Source organism: Haliotis rufescens, unplaced genomic scaffold (assembly GCF_023055435.1).
Source record: "Haliotis rufescens isolate VD_foot unplaced genomic scaffold, xgHalRufe1.0.p SCAF_1, whole genome shotgun sequence".
In the NCBI taxonomy this organism is placed as follows: domain Eukaryota; kingdom Metazoa; phylum Mollusca; class Gastropoda; order Lepetellida; family Haliotidae; genus Haliotis; species Haliotis rufescens.
This window is the reverse complement of record NW_025963779.1, coordinates 61776194-61795958: the sequence shown is the minus strand read 5'-3', so window position 1 is coordinate 61795958 and position 19765 is coordinate 61776194. Positions and strand designations below refer to the sequence as shown.

Genomic DNA, 19765 nt, shown 5'->3' with positions numbered 1-19765 from the left:
TGAGGATCCGATCTATGGAGACTTGCAGGATATTGATGAAGTTGATGCCACTCCCCCAGATCCAGAAAGCTCTCAATGTCCAGGAAGAGGCAGCTGCTCCAAGAAAGTCAGCATCCAGGAGATCTGGCCTAAAGCTCAAAGATGATCAATTAACAAAATGACTAATTTGTTTTTGAATATATTCTAGGTACCATGCATCTGGTCCCCATCTGAAGGCGAGACTTTGCTTCTTAGACCAACACGTGTATAGGGTACCATTGACCCATGTTTTTAAAAAAAATAAATAGAATTCAATGCCACAAATATTTTATATGATTAACATCTTGTCTTGTTCTTCTACTTGCAGCTCATTGCCCAACTGAAGGAGTGCCACCCTGAGAGATGTCGAGAGTCTGCTGCAGCAGAAGGAAAAGCTCCTAACTCAGAGTCAGATACAGAGGATCTTCCAGTGTGTTGTAAAGAGCCTCAACCTATCTCCACAGCTCAATCAAGAAAAAGACGTAAGACCTCCGAGACTGCAATGGTCATCCTAAAGATTGAGGAAAGGTTTGACACAACCCAGAGGCAGCAGGAATAGCTGTTGCAAATGGTAAGAACCCGAATTTAAGAACACGTATTATAAGAGACAATTATTGAAATGACATATCATCGTGATATTGATTTTGTTATTTGAATTTCCTCTAACTCTAACTGTAAATTTCGACATGGACTTACAGTACTTAACTGTTTACGACTGATTGAAATATGATTGATGATTATAAATTGATTTTTATATGAAAGATAAAATCAAAATGTGATTTTTCAACCACACACCATCCCTCCGGTCACATCATCCACCAGTTGGAACTACCAGATGTTTTCAAATATTGCGGTTTCATAGCAGCAACAGTGCCCACCCTGGCAGCATGTTTATCAACAACAGCAGCCGCATCAGGGACAGTCAGAGAGGTCTTAAAGTCTCTACAGGACTTCCTTGAATTCTAGAGTGAAGGTTTTGAGGAATGGATTTACGTTTGTTCCTGGTTGGCAACCACTGTCACCACATCCTGCCTGGAGGATCAAAGATTATTGATGCTTCCCTGTATTTTTATTTTGTATGATTGGCGGACTTGTGCCCCTACTAAGATGTAGTTTACCGTAGTTGTTCGTAGATATTTTATGCCTTGATAACTACGATGTTCGTTACGTTTGGCTACAGTAGACTATGGTTATAACTTGGGCAAGCTACATCTAACTACATTAAACTAAGTTACCACTACGTTAACAAAAATGTCAGCTCACGTAGCTAAGTACGTTTTTTCACGTAAATGACTACGTTATGAACACATATAGCCACGGACAGCTACGATGAACCACGTACGGATACGTTACACTATGTAAGAATTTTCCACGCTTAAGTGCGTTATTGAACGCAAGTGTGACTTAGGTTTATAGGACAGTTAGTACGCTGTCGAGCTTTCATCGAAAACCATGATTTTGAGGTATCCATAGCGTCTACATAACGAGTTCACCGTATATGTAACGCATGTCTAACGTGTTAGTGGTGTATCACCGACTTATACAATGTACAAAACTTATGACAGCGTATAAAAGCGTATTGCCAGCGTGTGTCTGGCGTGCACTTGTTCCACGTATGGCCAGCGTATGCCCAGCGTATGAGTAACGTATTACTAGCGCTCAGCGTAGGGGAAAGGTGCCTAAAACGGGCCCCGCGTTAGTATAACTAGGAGTGTACACCCATTCATCCAGTTACCACGAAAAGCGCGAGCGGTCTAGATATGTAAAAGGTGAGAAACGAAACCGTAATTTTGAACTTTTTTATATAATTGCCCGCAAAGGGGTAGAAATCCTAGCGATTTCAGGAACTAATATTTCGGTAAAATATGAATTGTTCAAAAGTGAATTGAGTAACAACAAAGTTTCAATTACGTTCAATTACAATTCATACGTTCCGAAAATTTGTGCATGCACAAAAGTGTGAATGATACAACACTGCTGTGGGTTAGGGTTAGAGTTAGAGTTAGGTTAGGAGTTACGGTTGATGCGCGTGTTGCGGATGTGAAAGAGACAAAACTGCAATGATGTGTGTTGGTCGTTTGTAATGACGCAAGACTGCATTGGTGTGCTCTAGGCAGGTGTAAATGAGACAAGACTGCAGTGATATGTGAATAAGGCAATGAATGAAACGAGACAGTGGTGTTAGCGGGTTTATTGTTGACGATGTACAGCTTTTCATTGTGTCCGGCAGCACGTGGCGTATGCTATCACTTGGTAGTCCCCGTACAGCCTCTCCTGGCCATTCACAGCGATACATTGGTCGTGACCTAGCAACATGGAATAAAAGAGGTGAATAAAGGTAGCGATACTAATGCATTTGCCATTATTGCAGGACAATCTATGAAAACACAATGCGATTGTACACTTATAACTCATGAAGCACCGTAAGGTTCATTTAATGTATGCTCCTCACCCAAGCTTGCTCCTTTCCCTACATGTCTTCGACACATATCACATGGCTCCAGCATCCACTACATGTCTACACAATATACACCACATGTCTCCAGCATCCACTACATGTCTACACAATATACACCACATGTCTCCAGCATCCACTACATGTCTACACAATATACACCACATGGCTCCAGCATCCACTACATGTCTACACAATATACACCACATGGCTCCAGCATCCACTACATGTCTACACAATATACACCACATGTCTCCAGCATCCACTACATGTCTACACAATATACACCACATGGCTCCAGCATCCACTACATGTCTACACAATATACACCACATGGCTCCAGCATCCACTACATGTCTACACAATATACACCACATGTCTCCAGCATCCACTATATGTCTACACAATATACACCACATGTCTCCAGCATCCACTACATGTCTACACAATATACACCACATGTCTCCAGCATCCACTACATGTCTACACAATATACACCACATGTCTCCAGCATCCACTACATGTCTACACAATATACACCACATGTCTCCAGCATCCACTATATGTCTACACAATATACACCACATGTCTCCAGCATCCACTACATGTCTACACAATATACACCACATGTCTCCAGCATCCACTATATGTCTACATAATATATATCACATGTCTCCAGCATCCACTACATGTCTACACAATATACACCACATGTCTCCAGCATCCACTACATGTCTACACAATATACACCACATGTCTCCAGCATCCACTACATGTCTACACAACATACACCACATGTCTCCAGCATCCACTACATGTCTACACAATATACACCACATGTCTCCAGCATCCACTATATGTCTACACAATATACACCACATGTCTCCAGCATCCACTACATGTCTACACAACATACACCACATGTCTACACAATATACACCACATGTCTCCAGCATCCACTACATGTCTACACAATATACACCACATGTCTCCAGCATCCACTACATGTCTACACAATATACACCACATGTCTCCAGCATCCACTACATGTCTACACAATATACACCACATGTCTCCAGCATCCACTACACGTCTACACAATATACACCACATGTCTCCAGCATCCACTACATGTCTACACAACATACACCACATGTCTACACAATATACACCACATGTCTCCAGCATCCACTACATGTCTACACAATATACACCACATGTCTCCAGCATCCACTACATGTCTACACAATATACACCACATGTCTCCAGCATCCACTACATGTCTACACAATATACACCACATGTCTCCAGCATCCACTACATGTCTACACAATATACACCACATGTCTCCAGCATCCACTACATGTCTACACAATATACACCACATGTCTCCAGCATCCACTACATGTCTACACAATATACACCACATGGCTCCAGCATCCACTACATGTCTACACAATATACACCACATGTCTCCAGCATCCACTACATGTCTACACAATATACACCACATGTCTCCAGCATCCACTACATGTCTACACAATATACACCACATGTCTCCAGCATCCACTACATGTCTACACAATATACACCACATGTCTCCAGCATCCACTACATGTCTACACAATATACACCACATGTCTCCAGCATCCGTTACATGTCTACACAATATACACCACATGTCTCCAGCATCCACTACACGTCTACACAATATATACCACATGTCTCCAGCATCCACTACATGTCTACACAATATACACCACATGTCTCCAGCATCCACTACATGTCTACACTATACACACCACATGTCTCCAGCATCCACTACACGTCTACACAATATACACCACATGGCTCCAGCATCCACTACATGTCTACACAATATACACCACATGTCTCCAGCATCCACTATATGTCTACACAATATATACCACATGTCTCCAGCATCCACTACATGTCTACACAATATATACCACATGTCTCCAGCATCCACTACACGTCTACACAATATATACCACATGTCTCCAGCATCCACTACATGTCTACACTATACACACCACATGTCTCCAGCATCCACTACACGTCTACACAATATATACCACATGTCTCCAGCATCCACTACATGTCTACACAATATATACCACATGTCTCCAGCATCCACTACATGTCTACACAACATACACCACATGTCTACACAATATACACCACATGTCTCCAGCATCCACTACATGTCTACACAATATATACCACATGTCTCCAGCATCCACTACATGTCTACACAATATACACCACATGTCTCCAGCATCCACTACATGTCTACACAATATATACCACATGTCTCCAGCATCCACTACATGTCTACACAATATACACCACATGGCTCCAGCATCCACTACATGTCTACACTATACACACCACATGTCTCCAGCATCCACTACACGTCTACACAATATATACCACATGTCTCCAGCATCCACTACATGTCTACACAATATACACCACATGTCTCCAGCATCCACTACATGTCTACACAATATACACCACATGTCTCCAGCATCCACTATATGTCTACACAATATACACCACATGTCTCCAGCATCCACTACATGTCTACACAATATACACCACATGTCTCCAGCATCCACTACATGTCTACACAATATATACCACATGTCTCCAGCATCCACTACATGTCTACACAATATACACCACATGTCTCCAGCATCCACTACATCTCTACACAATATATACCACATGCCTCCGGCATCAACTACATGTCTACACAATACACACCACATGTCTCCAGCATCCACGATATGTCTACACAATATACACCACATGTCTCCAGCATCAACTACATGTCCCCGCTAATATACATGTCCCTGTTATATATTATATATCGCATATATATATATATATATATATATATATATATATATATAGTACATGTCCCCATTGTTGTAATTGTGTTACTTTGTTTCTGTTAAGATTCAGGAGAAGTTCATTTGTGTTTTCAATAATAATTAGTTGTCAGGAATGTATTACTACCTAATATAAACAGTTGTGCTTTTGGCGACAAGTCTAATCTGGAACCTTTTCGGACAGCATAAGTCTAATCCAGCGTGGTATCCTACTTTCTCAAAGGGATTTAGACTATATAAATGGGCAAAGGCATGCCTCTCATCTCACATTGCATGAAGACCAGCGGTTGTGTGAAGATCGTGTGTTCATCTCGAATATCCAGCTTAGGCCTAGTTTGGAACCATGATCACTTTTGCTGCTAGGTGAATATTATTTTCTCTCACTTTATTCATATGGCCATTGGTATCGTATAGTGTTTTATACTGGCATTGTACTTGTCGACAACGTGATGAACGCCTTATGGACATTGACATGCATCCAACTAGCAGAACTCGGGGAGAGGTAACCAATATGTTCAACGTGTCTCAGTCTATGATTTGCAGAATTTGGAACCGTTTTCGGCAGACATAAAACGCGAATAATCGACCTTGCACAAGGCGCCCCAGGTCAACAACGTACAAGCTCTGGATCGATTAATCAGAAACAAGCATTGAAGAAATCTATCCAAAACAGTCAGTCAAATTACTGTTCACTAGCGCCATGCCACCGTACGTACTACATGTTTATGCCTTATACTATATACATCTGCTATACACCGTGAGGATCCGGGTTAGAATAAGTCTTCAGTAACAATGTTAGCTTAAGTGGCGACTAAGGATGTCGTAAGAGGCGACTAAGTGGATCGGCTGGTCAGACTCGCTGACTTGGTTGATGCATGGCATCGAATCCCAATTGCGTGGATCGATGCTCATGATATGAATTGCTGAATTGTCTGGTCCAGACGTACAGCTGGGATATTGCTGAGTGCGGCGTTAAACAACAAACAAACAAAGCAAGTATCTCCTCACCTCCAATGTACGCTCCTGCCAGACCCGCGTCCTCTGAGTAAGAGGTACATCCGAGAAGAGTCCAGCCGTGGTCACATGACACGGATGTTTCGTCCCCCATGGCGTCCCCAGTCGGAGTAGACTTGTTCACCTTGCAGGTCATGTGGGGCGCGGAACAGCAGGCGGCATAAGAGTAGATTCCTTGTTGTCAGGGTGAAGAGGTACACGTACAGACTTGGACTCACATTTCAAGAGTGTGGGAACAGAACGGGGCTTTACAGTTACAGCCTACCGTAATCACCTAATAAATATTCAAAGTGTGTAAATACACATTATGCTATCGTGCTTTAGATAACGTCGATTATCACAATGACTTTTTGATTGATACTGCATAAGACGACGTTCAAATTAAAGTTTACAAAGCAATTCTTGACTTCCCCGCGTACTCACGTCCTTCAGAGTGTTGGTTCTGGGCAAGGCATGAGTGAAGGCTTGCATCGGGGAGGGAGCCGTCAGTGTACTTGTAGGCAGTGTGGCTCGTGCATCCTGGGGATAGTGGACACGGTCATCATAAGATTGTTTGTTTGTTTGTTTGTTTAATTGTTTGTTTGTTTAACTCCGTTCATGCACGAGTATGGTCACCTGTTAAAAGCAAACCTATAGAGGGCATGAGTGGCCTAGTCGGCGAAGGTGCTTATGCCCGGATCTGCTATTCGTGGGTTTGAATCCTATATTCGAACCGATTATGATCCGTTGTGTGTAGGCACCTGTGTAACTGAAATACTGTTCAAAGTGACGTACACCAAAAATCACTCGCCTGAAGCATGCTCGGAGTCATTTGATCAAATCTCACATACAGGAAGCTTGAACATGTTTAGATATCTGATAAAATATTATCTGTGACGTGCGGCTTTTGACATAGACACAGACACGTGCATGCATGGGTACTACATTAACAGACACCTTATTAAATCTTATCTGGGGTGTGCACCTACATTCAGAGACACCTTATTAAATCTATTCTGGAGCGTGCACCTACATTAACAGACACCTTATTTAGGAGATAAACATACTGTGTTTTCAATGTAGAGCTTGGTTACCTGTAGATTTAACCCCGCTAAATTGAATTTGGAACCGAACGCGCAGCGTGAGTTTCAAATGTTAAATTTAGCGCTGTTGGGTGTGCACCTACATTCACAGATACCTTTATAAATCTTATCTGGAGCGTGCACCGACTTTCACAGATACCCTTATAAATCTTATCTGGAGCGTGCACCGACATTCACAGATACCTTATTAAATCTTATCTGGGGCGTAAACCACCATGTACATGGACCTGGCTACATCTAACTTATCCCACGTGCAAGAACACCTAGTCACATCTCACCTGTAGCGTACATGTTGTTGAGACACCTAGTTTCTATCCTCTGATCCAGAACTTGATCTGAAGGGCCTGACATTCTGTAGTCGCATGTGAGACCCGCCAGCTTGCAACAGCGAGCAACGGCCTGGACGGCTGAGTTACAATAAACACAGCTCATTATTCTCGTGTACTACTACCTACTGGAGGCAAATTGCGCCCAACCCTTTAGCAAGTCATAGTCAGATGGAGAACGAAATCGAATGGCGTATTGTCTAATCAGAGATGCGTCCCTTTGCGAGTAAGAACAATATTATCTTGGATTCCAAGAGTCTCGGGGCGGTCGGTTAGCCTAGTGGTTAAAGCGTTCGCTCGTCACTCCGAAGACCCGGGTTCGATTCCCGACATGGGTACAATGTGTAAAACCCATTTCTGGTGTTTCCCGCAGTGAATTTGCTGGAAAATTGCTAAAATCCTAAAATGCTAAACTCATTCACTCACTCACTCCAAGAGTCTCAGACCTAGTGTTTTTTTCATAATTGAATTCTCGCGTTATACTCAACTCATCCAGGCGCTCTTAAAAGCAAGAAAAGATGAGGATGTAATTGCATACAACACACACTTACAAACTCATATATTGTTTTTATGATACATACATGCACTTGTTGAAGCGCCATTAACGCTCCTGCAGGCTGCAACGGAGTGCATAACAATCTCCTCTCCATCTCGATTACTGCGCTGATCCTGCCAGACAGACACGGAGCAGGATGTAGCCAGTACAGCATATCACATGGGATTACATTTTACTTTTCAGATTATTGTCATCAGTAAATTGAAATCCCCTGGAAGATCCGGGTTAGAATTTGTCTTCAGACTTGTCGAAAGTGGCGACAACGGGATCGGGTGGTCAGGCTCGCTGACATCGTATCCCTATTGCGTAGATCTATCCTCATGACGACAATCACTGGATTGTCTGGTCTAGACTCGATTACTGATTTACAGACTGCTGTCATATAGCTGGAATATGACTGAGTGCGGCGTTAAACAACTAAAAAAACAAAAACAAAAAACTTTCTCGGGGGAAGCAGGGTTAGAATATTAGCCAATTTGCCTACGCCTTTTCTAAGAAACGAGTAAAATGAATCGGTGACTTGCAATTGGCGTGAACGTTGCTCATAATCTCAACCAGTAGCTTGTGTGGTTCATACATTTTGCTGACTAGAGGCTCGGCGTTCAGCTCATTTACTCACTCACTCAATGAATGTTGCGTGACCGCCTACCTTGCTTCGACCGGAGCATCCCGTGAGGACATAGCCAGTCGGACACGTGACCTCAGCATACTTGTCGTCTGCTACCTCCGACAGTCCGGAGAATCTGGTGATACACGACAGGTGACTGGAGGAACTGGATGTCACGTGACCGATACTATGTTCTCCTATTTGAACCACGTGATGTTGGGGTGATGGCCGCTGGTAATCCACGGGGGACGCAGTTGTTGCTATGTGGACAGCGCCTAGTTTCATACATCATGCCATCCTTTTAAACGAAACCTTAGCTTGACAGTCATATGTGTAACGTAAATCAACGCTCAAATTGTCAGATAAGACGTTCCAGTAGTTGTATTAAATAATCTATATGTATAAGTATGTATATGTATGCCACACCCGCTCTGATAGTTGTATGCCACAGACGCTTTATCTACTGTGATACTGTATGCCACACCTGTTATATCCGTTGAAACTGCATGCGACACCCGCTATGATACTGTATGCCACAGTCGCTTTATCTACTGTGATATTGTATGCCACACCTGTTATATCCGTTGAAACTGCATGCGACACCCGCTATGATACTGTATGCCACAGTCGCTTTATCTACTGTGATATTGTATGCCACACCTGTTATATCCGTTGAAACTGCATGCGACACCCGCTATGATACTGTATGCCACAGTCGCTTTATCTACTGTGATACTGTTACCACTCCCGCTTTATCTACTGTGATACTGTATGGCTTGATCTACTGTGATACTGTATGGCTTTATCTACTGTGATACTGTATGGCTTTATCTACTGTGATACTGTATAGCTTTATCTACTGTGATACTGTATGCCACACCTGTTATATCCGTTGAAACTGTATGCCACAGCCGCTTTATCTACTGTTATAAAGTGACCATGCCCGTTTTATCTACTATTATACTGTATACCACAACCGCTTTATCTACTGTGATATTGTATACCACAACCGCTTTATCTACTGTTATACTGTATACCAGAACCGCTTTATTTACTCTGATACTGTATACGACACCAGCTTTATCTATTGTGATACTGTATGCCACACCTGTTATATCCGTTGAAACTGTATGCCACACCCGCTATGATCAATACTGTATGCCATAGCCGCTTTATCTTTGGTGATACTGTTACCACATCCGCTTTATTTACTCTGATACTGTATGCCACACCTGCTATGATACTGTTACCACACCCGCTTTATTTACTCTGATACTGTATACGACACCAGCTTTATCTGCTGTGATACTGTATGCTCACCTGTAACGTCAGTGATGTCAACTGTAACGCTTGTGTCTGTTTTACCAAGAACGAATGTCTGCTTTTTTACTGGTGTTCCATGATACTTAACAATGACATCGTAGTCTCCATGGAACCCTCTGATATCGAACTGTGTCCCTGAAGTCAGTCTGTGAATCACGTGGGTACTCCACTCATGGTGTATCAGGTTCAGGTATCGTTTCCCAGCTGCATTTATCTGTTATTGTTTTTCAAAAGAAAAATACATATGATTGTTGGTTTCCAAGACTAAAATATACATGTACTTGTACGTAATCAAGTTTCATGACTCAATATTGACCCCTTCGGAGGGCGGGTACATCTCGAAGATCTAGAGTACAAAGTTCTGAGAGCGGGTATATTATGGTGTTCCAGACAAGGGAATAAAGACCTACGTGGTAGCTGTTGCCGCTGACTAAAGCAGCATCCGGTCCCTTCCAGTGGATGACACTCCAGAAGCCCCAGAAAATGATGCCCTCGACGGCCTTGTGACTGAACAACATGCGCAGTGCGGTGTCGTACCAGTCGGCACGGGTGTTCTCGTCATGGACCACAATATCCATCTCGGTGGTCCAGAGAGGAAGACCCACAGCTCCCAGTTGGTCCAAACGCAACTGGGACAACAGATATTGTCATTACAATCCGGCAGGTATTCCATTAATATTGACTTAATAATTATATTTCTGAAACGGTAGCTTACCTTCATTAAAGTGGGATCTGGTGGCCTATAGGACATGAAGTGACATTCTAGGCCCAATCCATACAGTCCTACATTAGCAGCCTTGAAGCTCTTGGCCAGGGCCAGATAGGCCTATATAACAATCAGATGAAGTAGGCATAACAAATCTCAAACAGTACAAAACACACATTAAACCGTGCACTATGCCTCTTTATTTAACAGTTACATACTACGGTTTTCGGTCACTTTGAAGTAAACTTACTTGTTATCAAAGATAGAAAGTATGACACACGTATTGATGAGTGTCAGAAGTTTTTTTCTCTAGATTAATAAACTACATGAGTTGATACATAAATATAGGATTAACTGTTCTTCCGTGTAAAACACGTTGTCCAGAAGCAAACCTAACAATGTCATTATGGTGTCAATAATGACGTTAGTGGCCTCATGATGCAACATGTCAACAATCATCTCGTATCACGTCAACAATGATATCTGTATTACGTCAACAGTGATATCGGTATCACGTCAACAATTATATATGTATTACGTCAACAGTGATATCTGCATTATTTCAACAGTGATATCTGTATTACTTCAACAGTGATATCTGTATTAATTCAACAATGATATATGTATTACTTCAACAGTGATATCTGTATTATGTCAGCAATGATATCTGCATTACTTCAACAATTATATAATATTATGTATTTCTTTAACAGTGATGTTTGTGTTACGTGAACAATGACACATGTATTACGTCAATAAGCATACTTGTATTACGTCAATAATTATGCTTGTCTTACGTTAACAATGTCAGTATCACGCCAATAATGATATCTGTCTTGCGTCAATAATAATGTCTATATTACGTCAAGAGGTATGCTTGTTTCACGTCAACAATAGTGTCACGGAAACAATGACGTATCTATTACGCCAACAGTAATATCTGCATTACGTCAACAAGATATGCATACCGTCAACTGACTGCATTACGTCAACAATGGTGTTTGTATTACGTTAACAATGCCTTAGGGCTCATGGCAACACTATTGTGTGTGCATATGGATTTACATTAACTCGGTTAACATGAACCACATGGATACTGTGTCTACCGAAGTGGCGACCCCCGAAGACACCACGTGGTCCTCGTTGAGGAACAGTTTGACATTCGGATCTGCTTGGTGGATCTTGGCGAAGATCTTCTTTGTGAAGTCAGGATCCTTGGTTTTCTCTTCGTACCAGTGACCTTGGACCATCTCGTTCATCACATCCCAGTGCTGGACCCTGTTACAGACGGACAGATCGGCGCGTCACTGGATCACGTGAACAACACTACACCAAAGTTATTTACTAAAATGTACACGACATCCCAGCATCCCAGCGTTCACACATGTCAGCCTGCGCATGATTAGTGGATGTTAGGCATGTACTTCTACCTGGGGCAGGCACAAGTTCTGTGGAAAGGACAGCTTGATAGACTCGGCTTACCTCCCTTTAGTGTCCCTGACTGCGTAGTTTATCCTGTCATCCACCGCCTTCTTGAATTGGTCAGGGGACAGGGTTCGGATCCACTCTGGAGTCTGCTTCTCCACTGCCCAAAACATATTGTGCGCGCGCACAGGAATGCTTGACAGGAACATTGAGGTACATATGTATAATAAACTATTAACTATAAATATAATAGTATATATATAAGAAAAAATGCATCGTACATTGTAGCTCTAATTGATCACTTGATAGTATTGAGCGTTCATACACACACGAACACGCAATTACATCCACACGCACACCAACACACACACACACACACACACACACACACACACACACACACACACACACACACACACACACACACACACACACACACACACACACAACCAATACACACACAAAACCAATACACCCAAAACGTCACACCCGACACGCACACCAGCTCACATACACCAACACTCCACACCAGACATCACGCGCACGCACGCACGCACGCACGCACGCACGCACGCACGCACGCACACACACACACACAGCCCACAGCCCACAACACACAACAACACACACACGTCCACACACACACACCCATGCCAATACACAAGCACATTGAACACAGCCTCATTACAAATGAACACACCCATGCTGCCGCAGGACATTCAGCGCGTGTGTCGCATTACTGTAGTCCGGGTTGTCCTGGAAACAGTGAAGGGAATATCATGTGTCATTGAATGTGCAGTAAATCTTCGTGACTCGAATTCCATCCTTGGTAATGACATTGAAGGTAGCCCTTGCTAAATAAATTGTTTTAATAGCAATGCATAGCATATTTGTAAGATGAATATCAAGAAAGGTTAAGAAGGTAAGAATGATTCAGATGACATAATGGTGCGGTGAGATTGGCCTTAATGCGGGGTGGAGTTAACATGCGATGAAGTATGGGGAGGTCTTGGATGGTAATAGGTGATTATCTTGTGTTAAATATTATGTTGGCATGTACCCTTGGTGGCGGTGAGCTGTGCCAGTAGTAGTTGGACAGGGTGGCCCAGTTGAACATGTAGTAGAACAGATCGTTATAGTGCGTATACTCTGCCATTGTCTGCCAGGTGGTTTGGGATCCGAACGGGCAGGCGTGGCGAGTCAAGTCAATCTGGAATCAACAAAAGTGGCTGAGTTGTGTTTTACGCCGCTTTAACCAACATTCCTAGCAATATATAGGCGGGAGACACCAGAAATGGACTTCACATATTGTACCTATGTTAGGAATAGAACCCGGGCAACCGGTGTAACGAGCGAAAGCGTTAACCCCTAGGTTAGCCAGGCGTCCCTGGAATCAATAATGACTTGTGATGGTGGCGATATCTTGACAGTGCGACTCAGGTGGTATGGTAGAGTTTTTAGTATTGACTTTGACTAGGAATTGTCGTCAGTGTCTGAAACAGCACTCAAAGTAAATCACAGAAAAGATCTTTATCCCTGACTTAATTTTGTACGCGTAGATAAAACACAGCAAACACGTTATCAACATATCTAGACTACCCACAGATTCTCCATCGACGATCGACAGCAACATGGTTGTCTAACTAGCACAATTCTCTGTCATCTCTTGATTCACCTGTATTTCCAAGTCAGCTAGAGATACATGAGGCTGTACGTTCACACTGGAAGGAAATATTGATGAGTGACAGATGTAAGGGAGGTCACTCTAATGCTTGGCTATTCAGGAAGTGACTGTAACCGAGATGTCACGTGTTTGAAATCGCTGGAATGACAGGTGGTGAGTTTTAGAATGTCATGATTCAATCGGATCATTCGGTGTGTATGAGCTGTAATGGTTAGGAAAGTACGTTATGCGGCTATTTGACGTGTCTTCCTCAGTTATATGTTTGAGTTCAAGAGATAAACAACGTTAAACTACAGCCGGCCTTCTCGTCTCTTTTAATAGCTTAAACAGATTGAGCCATTGGATGTCATTCGCTGTTATATATTTCGTATTTTTCGGCTTTGAACATTATTTCATTAAGAATTGTTTGTTTTGTTTTAAGGCCGCCCTCAGCCATATTCCATCATCATCATTGACATCATAAGCTTCGATCAACGCAATTGGGATACGATGACATGCAGTAACCAAGTAACCAACATGCCTGACCACTAGGTCCCGTCAGTCGCCCCTTACGACAAGCACGGGTTGCTGAAAAGCAAGTCTAGCCCGGATCCCCACCAGTCAGTAATGTACGAATTCCAATGGGATACACCGTATACGTTTATGACTATTGTCAAACCCACGACTTCGCGGGTGGTGTTGGTGGAACAGTTATTTTATTGAGGACGCTGAGCCACTCGTGCGCCCAGTTATGGGAGCCAAACAAAGATATTGGCATGTAGTGCAATGTTGAATCATCACAGTAATGTTTTGCTAGTTTAAGACACTGATGAGGGCTAAACTTCATGCTATGAGACTTCCTCGGGTACGTTAACTGGATTACACATCTATTTCACGAAGCACAAAGAACATACTTAAAGTGGATGTTGCTTTTTCTGAGCTGGTCGATCCTCATGTCCGCCTCCGACTTCCAGTTCTTGTTCTCGGGTATTTCCATGAGAGATACGTCGTCAACCAGGAAATTAATTGCAGCGTCTGAACCCCTCACCCTCAGCCTGACTTCTCTAACACCTGTACACAGTTAACATGAACATCTGCAAACATCTCATCGACATTGATATACACCTGCACATAATGTTAACCGATGCAATATCCTATTATTCGCCTGGACATAGTGTTCACATCTTTCTATGCATTAGATCTTTATTTTAAGATTTACCAATACAATATATGTTCATAAACATCGGACGATTCGGTGCACATCTCCCAATGCAATTTCTCTGGATGTAAATTGTATCCAATATCTGACATTATCACATTATTATATCATTAACGACTACCAAACATGATCATGCGATACTAGTATATCATATTTAAATAGGGGCGGTCGGGTAGCCTAGTGGTTAAAGCGTTCGCTCGTCACGCCGAAGACCCGGTTTCGATTCCCGACATGGGTGCAATGTGTGAAGCCCATTTCTGGTGTCCCCCGCTGTGATATTGCTGGAATATTGCTAAAAGTGGCGTAAAACCATACTCACTCACTCACTCATATTAAAATACAATTACACTGACTATCTGGATACAGTGCTTTCTGTATGTAGCTGGTCCTCACAAATAGAATCAATGGTAACCGTTACACAATCAAGGACATCCTCTGAGTGAGTGAGTTTAATTATACGTGTATTGAACGTGTATTTTAGTTATATCACAACGTGTCAACTTGATGTGGTAGAAAAGCCCGAGGTGATGAGGTCTTAGACGTTGAAACTTTGGTGAAACCATGGATCACGGGTGTGTGCTGATAGACCTAGAACCATAGCCATTGTAGACCGGGATTGGAACCTATGGCTATAGGTACAGCTAATAATGACAAAACGTATATTTGACTTCCTCCATGTCCTCCAACCTGTATACGGGTAGAAGAAGAAGCTGTCTAGTGAGGCCCAGCCGGACTTTGTGGAGATGGTCTTGTCAACAGCAATGGTGTCATACAGCCGGGTACCTGCAGGTGGCAGATTACAGAAAAAGTCCAGGCAAGTCTTATTGATATATCATCATCAACCCGTATATAAAATATGCGTGTACACAGCTATGCATTTTGAAGTCGAGAAGAGCCATTATGTACAGGATAAAACACGAGTCCGAGGTTATGCTTAGGATCATAAATTGTATGGTTAAGATTGTAAAGAGAGCTCAGGGAAAGGTGAATTCTTAATTTCCCGAGTTTTCTTCTCGAGAGTTTACAGTCTCGAGCATACCGATGAGGATGGTTTTATTTAACTAACATACCGACACATAACGGAATATGTTGAGAAAATATGTTGAGAAAATATGTCAAATAGCGAAAACAAAAACTTATATTGGCTGGTTTGTCCCCCTTTAATGTCGCATATTCCTTTACAAATATATAAGACAAGCAGTATGTTTTTAAATCAATCAAATACGATTGCACTTTCAGTTAATGATCAATTTACACGAACACATATTTTTTATTACATATCCCAACTAATAGACCGCTTGTTACTTTTTGTTCCCTGTCTGGCACTCAGCATTAAGGGGTTAAAACAAGGACTGGTTTGCTCGGAGTCAGATTTGCACCCCGTCTGAGTGGGGTATTCATGTTAAACTACGGCATGGTATCTCAGTAGGCGAGCCTTTTAAAATCTACATCAGTCAAGACTAGTACAAGCAGCCACACACACACGCGCACGCTCCCGCCACGCATACACATGCATGCTCGTCGCAATATAAGCGCAATAATATCTTGGACGCGACGTTAAACCCCATTTCACCTCAAATCACCAAATAATAATTTTTCATATTTCCAAAACATGACTAAGTCTTCATAAACGTTTACATCTATGTAGAAAGGCCTTGAGTGGCTTAATTAGTACCGAGCTTATAACTGGAATATTGCTGAGTGCGGCGTTAAACAACAAACAAAAACGTACCGAGCTCTGAATCAAGAACGAAATGCCATGTAGTATTTGGGTTCTATTCCCCGGATCGTGAACTTTTTTAAGAAAAGTTAATTCAGGTGTGACAGGATACGACTGTAGTGCAGATAGATATTTGTTAAGACTTACCATAGAAGAGGTTATCAACCTATTTGTAAAAAAACTCTTTCCGCGGAGGTACAGGTTATCTATCATAAAATATATATGAAATACTTACTTCATCCTAGCTAGACCTACATATTATTGTAACATTTATAAAAGAAAAAATACTTCAGCGGAGGTACAGGTTAATATAAGTTTCTAAACAAAAGTTCGGGTGCACATTTTGAACCTTCGGTGACGTCATTCCTCTCTCTCTCCGGGTAATACCTTACATACAATCCCCGAGATATTATATAACGTTCCAGTGATTTCTTCTCATAGACTGTCCGTAAGGCTGCTGGGATTCGAACCCTTACAAATCGAATTACATTTGCTAATGATTCTCAAACAGCTACCTCTTTAGCCACAGAACAGAAATTATATTTGGAGCGTTAATATTAGGTCATGCATTGTATTCGGGAGGCCGTTTATCGTTCACGAAAATGTGTACAAACTCATTACTTCAAAGGAAGTGCAAAGGTCTGTATTACTTGAATAAAACGCTTTCCCTATTTTGACATTTCAAAACCTCGTCAGTCCTAAGATTTATTTCCTCAGATACATGTTTTTAATCTCATGACAACCCTCGGATGTGTTGTTCCTTCACATGCAGGTCATCAGCGGTCCTATGCGATGCCATCAACCTCCGACAACAACGTGACGTCTCAGGCGTATTCTTATATTGAGTTAAACTGAAATTCACATGGGTAGTATTGCAGCCACATTGTGACGACAAAAGGTCATGCATTATATTTGATACATTGGGTGTTAAGCTTGTCGACAATTGACAGTAAAATAACTTGATTATCGCAGATGTTAATTTAATATCTAGTATGTGACCACACACAAATGACTATACAAACCGTGTGTGTGTGTGTCTGTGTGTGTGTGTGTGTGTGTGTGTCTGTCTGTGTCTGTCTGCCTGTATGTCTGTCTGTCTGTGTGTGTGTTTGTGTGCATTGGAAAAATGCATTTGGAGGGGGGGGGGGGGGGGGGGGGGGGGGTCGTAAAAGGGGGGTCAAATGAACAGATCATAAGTTGCATCCACCAACTGCTGGGTACAAAGCACATGGAATGGTGGTGTTCAGTGCCTTCACGTAGAGCGGCATTTGTTGTTCTACTGAATCAGAAACTTTTACGAAAGAAAAACGAACAAAACACAACCGAAATTGAGGAAGGTGAGGGATTGACACACAACATGTATGTAATGGCACGGAACACATTAGTCAAACTCGTAGGCTTGACACGTGTTATGGCCACCGGAAGAATTGTTGTGTCGGTTGGAATATGCACGCGCAGCACGAGCTAACTGTGACTGTGAATTGACTGTGGCAGCGACTGCAGGCGTCAGTAGCCCTTACACCAGCATTGACTCCGTCATCCATATACATGTACATTCATACAATTACAACATATCATATAATTTGTGCGCTGAACAGAAACCCAAATTCTCACCGATCGAGCTTATCTGTCCTGTTTATCTGTCCAGTAGGCTTCGTGAAGAATATCTTACCATTGTCGGTGACGGACTGCATCATTATGGAGTACTCCTGGTACATCTTGTCCGCCAGGTCGTTGAGCTGCTTGATGTGTGCCACGATGTGGTACCGTGTGTTCGGGCCCAATGGAACGACCTGCTCCACTCCAGCCCAGTAGGCCTGACTGCCGAGAGCCACGGGATTTCACAGACACAGGTCAACATAGTGATACAAAGATGTCTGGTTAGGTGTTCTAGAACGTTATCAGTGTTGTGTGTTTTGATTATCATTATTTGTAGAATTTATATGACCTTGAAAACAAGGCAGATTGTATGTGTTGAAGCTCCAAAGGAATATGTAATTTTTTAGTATTGTAGAGATAAGTGAATTAGTTTTGCTCCTGCCTTGGTGAGGATCTTTCAACATTAATTCCCGAGAGACAAATAGTCCGTCTTTTTAGAGTTGCAGAAAAATTGTTCTTTATATTTTTACCCATCGTTTCGTTTTTCTGAGAAAATATAGAACAATTTTGTTTCTTGATCTCAACTGCAGACATTAGCTCAGGAAGTGTGTTGTTGGAAAGACGTCACATAAAATCGTTTGTGACCTCGTGAACAAAAATTTGCGTCATCTTCAAGTATTGGCGACAAAGAAGTCACGTTGGTTTTGGCCTTTAGCAAGCAATGAAAACAATGGAACAATTGGAACGAACTAGCCAATCAGTCTTAAGCAAAAACCAAAATGGTCATTAATAAGTATTGAAAATAATGTGATTTATACCCGTGCCCCATTGGGTAATATTACAAGTTAAAATAATTTTACGCATTATATAGTCCTCCCATGCACATTTGCGTCACGTACCGACTCGAGACTTTGACGGCATGATGACCACCATGTTGGTCAGCAGACGCACTCATTGAGCATCCAGAACATGTCCAACCGGATGTGGGGTTTGATGCTTCGAAACCTGGGTTCTGTAACAGTTCTGTTGTTGCAGATGCATAGCAGAACAGAATACATGACACAGCTATCCAGAGAACCATGTTCTGGGGTCTTGCCTGTTCTAAAATAATTACTACTTATCTCATGTTTGAGA

The 19765-nt window shown here is 42.2% G+C and overlaps 1 protein-coding gene across 2 annotated transcripts; it reads right to left on the bottom strand.

Annotated features, from left to right (window-relative positions):
* Window positions 1-2193: 2193 nt before the first annotated feature.
* LOC124145036 (exoglucanase XynX-like) lies at window positions 2194-19728 on the bottom strand. 2 transcript variants are annotated; one of them, XM_046514680.2, is made up of 18 exons: window positions 19531-19728; window positions 18705-18853; window positions 16000-16095; window positions 15008-15164; window positions 14106-14151; window positions 13491-13640; window positions 13131-13186; window positions 12488-12625; window positions 12112-12283; window positions 11015-11125; window positions 10710-10928; window positions 10297-10513; window positions 9019-9251; window positions 8395-8482; window positions 7766-7894; window positions 6829-6924; window positions 6400-6579; window positions 2194-2324 (listed from the first exon to the last, which is right to left on the bottom strand). In XM_046514680.2, the coding sequence occupies exons 1-18, from the start codon at window positions 19710-19712 to the stop codon at window positions 2233-2235; spliced, it is 2511 nt and encodes an 836-aa protein (XP_046370636.2). In that variant the 5' UTR covers window positions 19713-19728; the 3' UTR covers window positions 2194-2232. The 2 variants fall into 2 exon arrangements, 1 of the variants encoding a protein (XP_046370636.2); XR_007221962.1 differs by lacking the exons at window positions 2194-2324; window positions 7766-7894 and having other exon boundaries at window positions 6548-6579.
* Between the last annotated feature and the right edge of the window lie 37 nt (window positions 19729-19765).

Coding starts and splice junctions, on each gene's coding strand:
- LOC124145036 (XM_046514680.2), bottom strand. CDS start 19,712: ATGGTTCTCTGGATAGCTGTGTCATGTATTCTGTTCTGCTATGCATCT. Junction 16,096..18,704: donor GCAGTCCGTCACCGACAATG/GTAAGATATTCT, acceptor TGCCACCTGCAG/GTACCCGGCTGTATGACACC. Junction 12,284..12,487: donor GTCAGGGACACTAAAGGGAG/GTAAGCCGAGTC, acceptor CGTCTGTAACAG/GGTCCAGCACTGGGATGTGA.